Raw genomic sequence first — 9,085 nt, 5'->3', positions numbered from 1 at the left:
GCGGTCTGCACAAGTTTTGTTATACAGACCACTGCTCAACATTTTGAGAGTGTGCAGAGTACACTTGATGATAAGCTCTACCTGTGTTTTGTCAAGTTCACATTGAGACTTCCCCCTCCCCCTTGCAAACCAACCATTTCATCGCCCTTGGCTCCCTAGCAAACTAGATGACCGATTGTGCCCTACAAGAATGAAAAGACGCTTCGAAGCTATCATATGGACACCCTTTTAACAGAGAGACCAGGGCACCTTCCCAACCTGGTGCCCTCCAGATGCTTTGGACTACAACTGCCATCTCTGACTATTGCCCATGCTGGCTGGTGCTGATGGAAGCTGTAATATAAAAAAAATATTGGGAGGGCACCATGTTGTGGAAGCCTGATCCATAGTATTTTAATGCATCTTTTTATATTATTTTAATACTATTGGTATTTATAATTCCATTTTAATGATTTCCTTTTCTGTTTGTAGCTTGTTCTGTTTTACCTGTGTATGCTGCCTTGAGTCCTGGACTGAGAAAAAAGTGGGACTTAAATAAATATTATAAGGGTGATGATGATGATGATAAGACAGGTGATTGAGGCATATTATTTGTGCTGGCTGCTTGTTCACAAGAAAAACAGATCAGTTCAGATATAGCCAGAATTATGAAACAGGCAAGTTCCCAGAATTCCCGCTAAATGAAGAGCTAATGAAACTAATGAAAATCTAAAAAATCAAACTGAAGTGAATGACTGCAAGAAATAAAAATAAATGCTAGTATGATTCCAAGGTTCTTTTCAACTTTCTTTGGTTACATTTCCACTCACTGTAGGAGTTGTGAAAGCGTGACCCACCTCACTATGATGATGCGTGCTGTATGTAACAAAGAGAATATGAGAATCCCATGACCTCATAGCAACTGTTAGCCATAGTCTCGTGATGTGCGCCATGGCATCATTCTGGATCCATTTCAACCTCACATCTGCTTTGGGTTTGACAGAGAACCTGACTTGATTGTCCAGGTAGATGTCTGGTAGAAGACTAGTAGGCAATAACAGCACAGATGTCTCAAAATAGATGTGATACAACATTTCCATACTTATTAATAAATAAGTATCAGCATTCCGCAGTAGCTGAAGTTTTTGAACCATCTTGGGGGGCAGCCTCATGTAGAATGTGTTACATGCTTTACAATCTGAAAGTCATGAGGGCTTCAGCCCTAAACATATTTACTGGGGAGCAAACCCAGTTGAGCAGAATGAGACTTGCTTCCATATAAACATGACCAGGATTATATTGCAAATATGGATGGATAGGTTTCTTTATTCCAGTAGTAGGTACAGTCAGTGTATCAGCCAAAGCTGATAGAGGTACAGTACCTCTGTTCCATAGCTATTACTTGGTGTTGCAGGAACCATGTTGTGATAGTGATCACTTTCCCCTATCTTCCATCCCAGACACCATGTCCAGGACTGATGACTGCCATAGTGTGCTGCTTATTACTTAAATAGTTCAGGGTCTAGGGCAGTGGCTCCCAACCTTTTTTTGGCCATGCTCACCTAAGCACCTCTAATATCCTGATTTCCCGCCCCCCATGACATATAATTCTTATTATTCAAAAAGCGAACTCCTATTCACGTGGAGGAAGCCTAAAAGGCCATTCACTGTTCATAACTCATTCTTGAATTGCCCCCCCCTTAAAAACCAAATTGCCCCCCTGTGGGGCGGGTGTGTGCCCCACGTTTGGAACCATGGGTCTAGGGACTTCGCCTCAATGTGTCTGATCACCATTTTATAAAGAGGCGCACCCACCAAACAGCATGAATACAGGAGTATGAGAGAAACTAGTTGTGAGTTAATTAAATTTAAAAATTTAAAAATTAATTTTAGGATGAATGAGGGAACTGATAGATCTAGCAGCCCAGAGGATCAACTGTTGAATTAATTTGGACACAAGCAACTGAGCAAACGGGGGAGGGGAAAACAACTAGCAATCAAATTTCCATTTCATTCAAGGGAGAGAGCCAAGTGCTGCACCAAACAAACAACAATTCATTGGGGGAAACCGCATGACCACAAAACTCCTTTGCATCAAACACCAATCAACAGCTGCAGATCTTGTACTCCACCCAATCCCAATCCCTGCTCAAGATAGAGGAAGTTACAGTAGCCTGATGAATCAATTATAACTCTTCATAATTTTTGTCATTTGCAAACGTGTTGCTTAAACACTGTGCTGCTCAAAATTCAATGGCAACAGACTAAATTTGCTTAGAATGATTAAACACCCCCACAGCAACTGAGCAAGAATCCAACAAGCACCATAAATTCCCGAGATCGGTATTCACCAATACAAACTGAAGCAGTCCTGACATCAGACCAGTCATGGCAAGCCTATGAGGTGAAAACCCTTTCATTGCCCCCCATAAACAATCTTTTTCTTAGTTTTGCTTCGGGGCAGCCAGTGATGGTAGCCCGCGTTATGCTGCAAACAAACCAATCACCCTGCTATTCAGTCTCTTCCGAAACAGAAAAGGTGGTGGTAGGGTTATAAACCAAGGCTGCCGGATGGCTACTTGCTCAACACAGGAAAAAATAATAAGCTCAGGAAAAAAGGGGGAGCTATAAACCCAGGCTCCTAGATGGCTAGTTGAGCAATGCTGAAAAAAAACTAACCAAGCTCATTCCAGGAAAATGCATCACATGACCACTCAGTTCACCTGAAGCACAATAGTGCTTGCAGTAGAGCTCCTCACCAAACCACATGGTGATGGATGGCACACGTGGACCAACGCAAAATGGTCCCGCTCGGATTCCTTCACCAGCCAACGCAAATCCACATGCAAACCTCAACTGGCAACCGGGAGGCACTCTGAAATCTGGGTGTGAATTGGACTTTGTGGCAATTTAGCTTGGAGCTGCTGGTTGCTGCCACTTGCTCTCCCCACTCCTCGGATGTTTCTTGCTGATCTTCAGCCTCTTCTGGCACTGTTGTCTTTGGCCTCTTACAGTGGCCCACACAGCTCCATTTGCAGCAAGATCTGACGAGGAACTATGTGCAAAGGAAGAGGCGGGCCTCATGTGAGGAGCAGACCCAAGTGAAGCTTGCTGTTCAGTTGGGTCCCATCCCCCACTGCATGAGCATCTGTCCCTAAACTGGCTCACCATTGGCCAATTTGGCAGCAGGCTTAGATTCAAACTTCTTGCTGGTGAGTAGGCCCTTTTGGCCTCCCACCTGCCAGGAGCCCTCCACTACATCAAGTCTGAATCAACCCCTTGTCAGATCTAAAGAAGGAGGCGGATGGCCCACAACACTGCTGCACCTATTACGAGGTAAGTGGACTTACTGAATGACTGCATTGAGAAAGGTCACGCTCAGTTTTTGGCGGCACAGCCACTTCTGCCTCCACTAATCTGTTGTGATGGACAGGCTAGATGCAGAGGAACGGTGGGAGGCACCATCTGGGGAAGCCAAAGGGAAGAAGACTCTGATCCAGGGGATTCGTTGTGGGACGAGGAAGAGTGGTCAGAGGGAGAAGACTGAGTGGAGGAGTTGTCAGAAACTGAAGAGATAACATGGTTTAGTGAGCAGGAAGGGTCTTACGTCAGAGAGCAATCCAGAATCAGAGGCAGAAGCGAAGGCTGGAGAGGAAGGGAGGGCAAGAGGCAGAGATGAGGCTGATTGCTGAAGAAGCCAGGGAGTCTCCCCCTCCTTCTGTGACCAGCTTGCCTCCCCCTGGGTCACCAAGAACCAGAAGACGTATGAAGAGGGTGGAACAAAGACAAGGCATTGGAGTCTCAGATTGCTTGGGAAGGACCTGGGGAAGGTGGAGATGTTTAGTTAGACTTACTGGGAAGAGTTGCTATGGTCACTAGGCTTGGCCTCCTGAGCTTTTTTGTTTCTTGGAAGAGAGTTAACCATGTGAGTTATTGCTGTCCTGCTCCTGGCACCTGCCCTGACATCTGTCACCTCTGCTGTCTAGTTTTGACTATAGTCCTCTACTTTCAGCCCACCTGCTGCCTCTGTCTAGGTAGCCACCCAAAGGAGAGAGTGGCCCTAGTGCCATGCCTAGGTGGGTGTGTTAGAATCAATGTAAAGAACAACATTAAAGTATTTGAAATAAATTTATTCTGAAACTTGGAAGGAACGTCGTTTTTTCTCTCCATAAAACATACACATTTTTTTAAAAAAAGAAATTACTTATGAGGCCAAGGATATTGTCATGCCTGCTCCTGGTCCGCTGCTGTTGGCTCTGATGTGTCTTCAGTATCCTTTAAAGCCCTCTCAAGAAACATACAGAAGGGTTCAAAGCCTTTCTGCCTCTTCCAGCTTCCAACAATGAGGAATACAAAAGGAATGGTGCTGCAGGTACCAGAATCCAGTAACAGACTAATGCTAGTGAACATATAATAATCTATTGCACTTACCCAAAGTGAAATAATATTAACAAATCTAACTGGGACAGTAAGCAAAAGAATAAGAATTGCTATGGCCACAATGGTTATGTCAAGTCTTGCTCGATGCTTTTGCTGTGATCTTTGCATTCTGATCCAAATGGCAAAAGAGAAACAGAAAATGCAGGAGGAAAAAACAACAACCTCCATGATGAGTGCCAGCACGCTTGCAGTTCTACAGGTGTTATAAGCCCAAGTACTTACTGTTGCATAGCAGGAAAAATATTCCACCGATGACTCTAGGCCAGAAACGAACCACAAAATCACACACATCATTACCGTGAAATGCTTGGTCCGGCGATGTTGCCACCAGACTGGGAAATAGACAATGAGGAATCTGTCAGCAGTGAGACATGTTACGATGTATATATTTGTGTCATATGCAAATAGATGAAGTATCTCCATTAGACGTTGAATCACTAAAGAGGTTTCCACTCCTGCGATAAGAAAAGCAGCCACTTCAAGGTTGGACAAGATTACAATAAGGTTTGCAAAGGTCACACTCAAAAAATACGGGCCTAACTTTGGCTTGTTGATCTTGAAGCAGTAAAGGCACAAGACAATTGCATTAGCTATTAATCCAACGATGCAGATGGGAATAGATACAGCCAGCACGTTTAATCTGTAGAAGTATGAAGTTTGCATGTATTTGACAGTATTCTTGCATGCATCAGTAGTGTGGGAAGACAAGGTGCTTGCCTTTGCCATCATGACATTATTGATGTTTTCCATTTTCCTTCTCAACCTGTGGAAATCAAATACAACTTGTAATTATTAAGGTGCTGATATTTATGTAACAGAGGTAGGAAATTTTGAAAAGGACTACCTGCCTGACAATATTCTAGTTGCCTATCTTTCAGCTGAGAACAGCTCAGTTCAAATTTGTGATCTCGCTTGTCTGGCTGCTTTGTACTGGATTGTAAAAGAGGGATATAAGCCTCCATTTGGAGGTACAGTGGTACCTCTGTTTAAGAACAGCCCTGTTTACGAACTATTCAGTTTATGAACTCCGCAAAACTGGAAGTAGTGTCCCAGTTTGCGAACGTTACCTTGGTTTACGAACAGAAGCTGAACGGTGGAAGGGCACCAGTGGCAGGAGGCCTCATTAGGAAAAGTGCACCTCGGTTTAAGAACGGTTTCCGTTTAAGAACGGACTTCTGGAATGGATTAAGTTCGTAAACAGAGGTACCACTGTAATGAGAATGTCTGGCCACAACAAAATCTGTTGTGGACTTCCACCCACTCTTTCTACAGAAAGGTCTAGCACATATCACCCCCATGGATATTCCCTAGAACAGGGAGGGAGAGCACATGGCCTTCCAGATCTTGCTGAATTTCAACTCAAATCACCCCTAATCATTGGCCATGTTTGCTGGGGCTGATGGAAGCTGTGGTCAAACAAAATGCGAAGGCTTAAACATTCCCCATCCCTGTCTGGGAAGACCATGTCCTTCAGGTTTGTCTGTTGAAAGCACTGGTAGGCCAGCTAACAGGTGCTGATAGTGAGCCCCTCCTTGCCAAAGAATTGTTGAGAGCACATTAAGGGCTCATTTGCACTTGCCCACACTTGATGTCACATATGTCTTCAGGCATGGAGACGGTGGGCAGGGTTGAGGGGAAATGACCTTGTGGGCCAAATTGGGAACTGTGACAGGGATAATAAGGCCCATGCGTCAGAGACCCCCCTGCTGCCTGGTATAAAGAATGCATTCTCATGCCACATAGTAATCGCTGTTGTGTATTATCCCCCATCCCCAAAGGTAATGTAAAAAGATTAACACAAAGTACTCAGAAGCTCAGCTCATTTATGCAGTGCAGCCCTATTTCATGAGTAGTCTTGATTAAGAAGGAGAAATTAGACAGAAAAAGCTTGGATTTGTTTGATATTTACCTGTGTTTGATATTACTGTGATTACTGCCTCAGATCTGGTCTTTACGAAATTTCAAGTGACTCATTTAACATAGTTTTGAAGAGGATAGCTAGTTGTTCAACAAAGACTTTAGAAATTTAGAGGGGAATTTGGACTAGGTGCTTTGTTTTTCCTGAGATTCTTAATTATTTTTTACTTCTTTCTTTGTAAATAGTATTTCCAGAATGGTTAATTCCAAGGTGGCTGAGTATATAGAACTGGAAAGAAATTCAAAAGTTGTGTTATTTCATAGCAATCTAGATTGCTGTTTGTATCCTGACTGCTGTAGGACTTTATAATCTAACATATTATAACAGTAGTTTTGATACTGACTTTTTTAGAATTCTTCAGAGTTTTAAATTGTGTTTGTGTTTCAAATGATAAATGCTGGATAGTGTTTTTTTATGGATTTTTTTTTATAACCTGTTTTGCTCTGGATATTCTGTTGAGGAGGGGACTGATGTGTGCAATCATAGGTAGCAACTAACAGAGATATGGTTTCTGCACTATTGTAATCAAATTGAGAGAGAAAGAATACCATGATTTTGTTATTCTCGTAATGGTTCAAGAAACATTGGACTTACTGCTTCAGTTCTCTGGACGTTAATCCATCCACAGATTCCAGCAGCTTCTGACATTCTGCATACCCATTGGATAGCAGATATTTTTCAAGAATCTAGTTACAAATTTGGCCTCTGCTGGTCAATTGATCCCATATCCCAAGATAATCACAAAATATTGCTCAGACAAATCTTGTTCAGGCACAAGGTGGCACAATTGGATGGAATCTCAAAGTGAGGACACCACTTGTAGAATCCATCAGAGATGGTACTAAGGTCTAGTAACCCCACTGGACCAGGACATTTTCCAATTTCTGGAGTAGTTGCCTTCATGTAGTAGTTGGATGCATAGTCATTATTGCTGCTGCAGTACAGGCCTGTTATGTGTCCATGTGACTACTATTCCTTTTCTGTTGTTAAGCTGTTGGGATCGGCAGGAACAACTGGCATTGAGGCCATGGCAGATGTGGTCACATGAGATGATGCCTATCACAGATACCTTTACATGAAACTTCCTCAACCTGGTGTCCCCAGATGTTGGTCTCCAACTTCAGATTGGCCCAGGAAACATGGCCAGAGGTCAGTGAAGGTGGGAGTTATGGTGAAACAACATTGGGAGGTCACCGAGGAAGGCTTCTCTAAAGGACATCTGAGTGATCCTGGCTTTACCTTCTCTCAGAACTGACTTACATCGTGGATTGGAATCAAAGTGGACTGAGCGAACTCCACCCCACTAAACAATCTTAGCAAAGCACATAGCTATGATGCGATTTTGCTTCAAGAGACTTATGACTTTCCCATTGTAATTTTGGAGAGAAGTGCTGATAGGCAAATGACTAACAGATATCAGTTTTTCTGCCTTTTTAAATCTTCCTCTCTTTGCCCCTCTGCCCCTTCCACCAACAAAAAAGGGCAAAGTTGGTGGCATATTATTTGTGCAGTGATCTGCTTAACCAGGCATAGGCAAACTCGGCCCTCCTGAAGTTTTGGGACTATAACTCCCACCATCCCTAGCTTAACAGGACCAGTGGTCAGGGATGATGAGAATTGTAGTCTCGAAACATCTGGAGGGCCGAGTTTGCCTATGCCTGTGCTTAACTATCTGGTCACTGACAGGATACTCAGGATAAATAGGCCACATAGAATCAGAATTAAGTCTGGCAAGTTAATTAGTTAGGTAATGATGGCAGTAACAAAAATGTAATGGTTACGAATCAAGCTCACAAAAGCAGCTGCAAGACAGAAAAGGCAATACCGGTAGATGCACTCCAATGTTCATTTCAACCTTCTTTGATCATACTTCTGCTCCGTACAGAAAACATTCCTACAAAGTTGTGACTTGCTTCACTATTGTGAAGTGTAACAAACTGAATGTTGGAATGGATACAGAATGATATCACAGATGAGCTAATGCTCACCTTGGCTAACAATTGCTGTGAGGTCATGAGATTCCAACATTCAGTCTGTTACACAAGTGGAATTTCAAGCCAAAGAGCTGCTTGTGTTGCTTCTAAATCAATATATATCAGCATGATACTACTTTAAAAACTTAATTCATTTTTTATTTTTAAAAAACATTTAAAATGCAAAACCAAAAAAAAATTAAAATGCAAAATAAAAAATAAATTTAAAATGCAAAATCAAACAGAGCGATGACCTATATTTCCAGTGAATCTTAGTTTGTGAAGCTCTGCCTTTAATATTTATAAGTAAATATAATTGTAGGTGTTGTGTGCTTAATGCAAACTCTCTGAAGAAAGTACAGTAATATTAATCCACAAGATATTCATCAAACGAAGCAGATTTACTAAAGCCAGTGCAATAATTTCTTTGTACCAGTAAAGCTGTGCTACTGCTGTGAAGGAAAAAAAACACGAATTCCATGCTAGGGAAAGGAATGGAAAGGAATTATGCTGATACCATAATGCAGTTATACAAATCTATAGCAGGATTGCCACACGTCCAGAATCTTCCGGACATAGCCATGCCGGTAGTGTAGATTTTGATGAATTTGATTAAAATAAGCTCAACAACTTTTGTGTCTGGCTTTTCACTTTTTGAAACATGGCAATCCTAATCTATAGTGTGACTGCATTTGCAATACTGTGTACAATTCAGTCAGTTCACTTCAAAAAGGTTATTGTGGAATTGGACACAGTTCAGGAATAGTTCAGAAAA

At 42.3% G+C, this 9,085-nt stretch overlaps 2 protein-coding genes and 1 pseudogene across 9 annotated transcripts in view; 1 reads left to right on the top strand and 2 right to left on the bottom strand.

Annotated features, from left to right (window-relative positions):
* LOC309366300 (proto-oncogene Mas-like) overlaps positions 1 to 9,085 on the bottom strand; it is a 29,122-nt pseudogene that overhangs the window by 1,095 nt on the left and 18,942 nt on the right. The gene's annotated exons all lie outside the window — the stretch shown is intronic.
* The window catches only part of PNLDC1 (PARN like ribonuclease domain containing exonuclease 1), a 48,673-nt gene that overhangs the window by 24,502 nt on the left and 15,086 nt on the right, over positions 1 to 9,085 (top strand). Inside the window, exon 20 of one of the 4 annotated variants that reach the window (XR_014167189.1) lies at positions 1,999 to 4,126. The exons of 2 other annotated variants lie outside the window; for them this stretch is intronic. The gene's annotated coding sequence lies outside the window, so the exon portion shown is untranslated. Of the gene's footprint in view, positions 1 to 471; positions 809 to 1,998; positions 4,127 to 9,085 lie in introns of those variants that run through there. One more of the 4 variants, XR_014167190.1, reaches the window with a different exon arrangement.
* On the bottom strand, positions 4,089 to 8,306 carry LOC309367527 (mas-related G-protein coupled receptor member H-like). Of its 4 annotated transcripts, none has more exons than XM_081906946.1 (3): positions 8,132 to 8,305; positions 6,329 to 6,565; positions 4,089 to 5,182 (listed from the first exon to the last, which is right to left on the bottom strand). In XM_081906946.1, exon 3 carries the CDS (start codon positions 5,167 to 5,169, stop codon positions 4,204 to 4,206), a length of 966 nt encoding a protein of 321 aa, XP_081763072.1. In that variant the 5' UTR covers positions 5,170 to 5,182; positions 6,329 to 6,565; positions 8,132 to 8,305; the 3' UTR covers positions 4,089 to 4,203. The 4 variants fall into 4 exon arrangements, with proteins under 4 accessions (XP_081763072.1, XP_081763070.1, XP_081763073.1 ...); XM_081906944.1 differs by having other exon boundaries at positions 8,163 to 8,305; XM_081906947.1 differs by lacking the exon at positions 6,329 to 6,565 and having other exon boundaries at positions 8,132 to 8,306.

This window comes from Podarcis melisellensis (genome assembly GCF_964234715.1).
Source record: "Podarcis melisellensis genome assembly, chromosome: 3".
NCBI lineage: Eukaryota > Metazoa > Chordata > Lepidosauria > Squamata > Lacertidae > Podarcis > Podarcis melisellensis.
This window is presented reverse-complemented; position numbering and strand designations above follow the sequence as displayed.

Coding starts and splice junctions, on each gene's coding strand:
- LOC309367527 (XM_081906947.1), bottom strand. CDS start 5,169: ATGGAAAACATCAATAATGTCATGATGGCAAAGGCAAGCACCTTGTCT.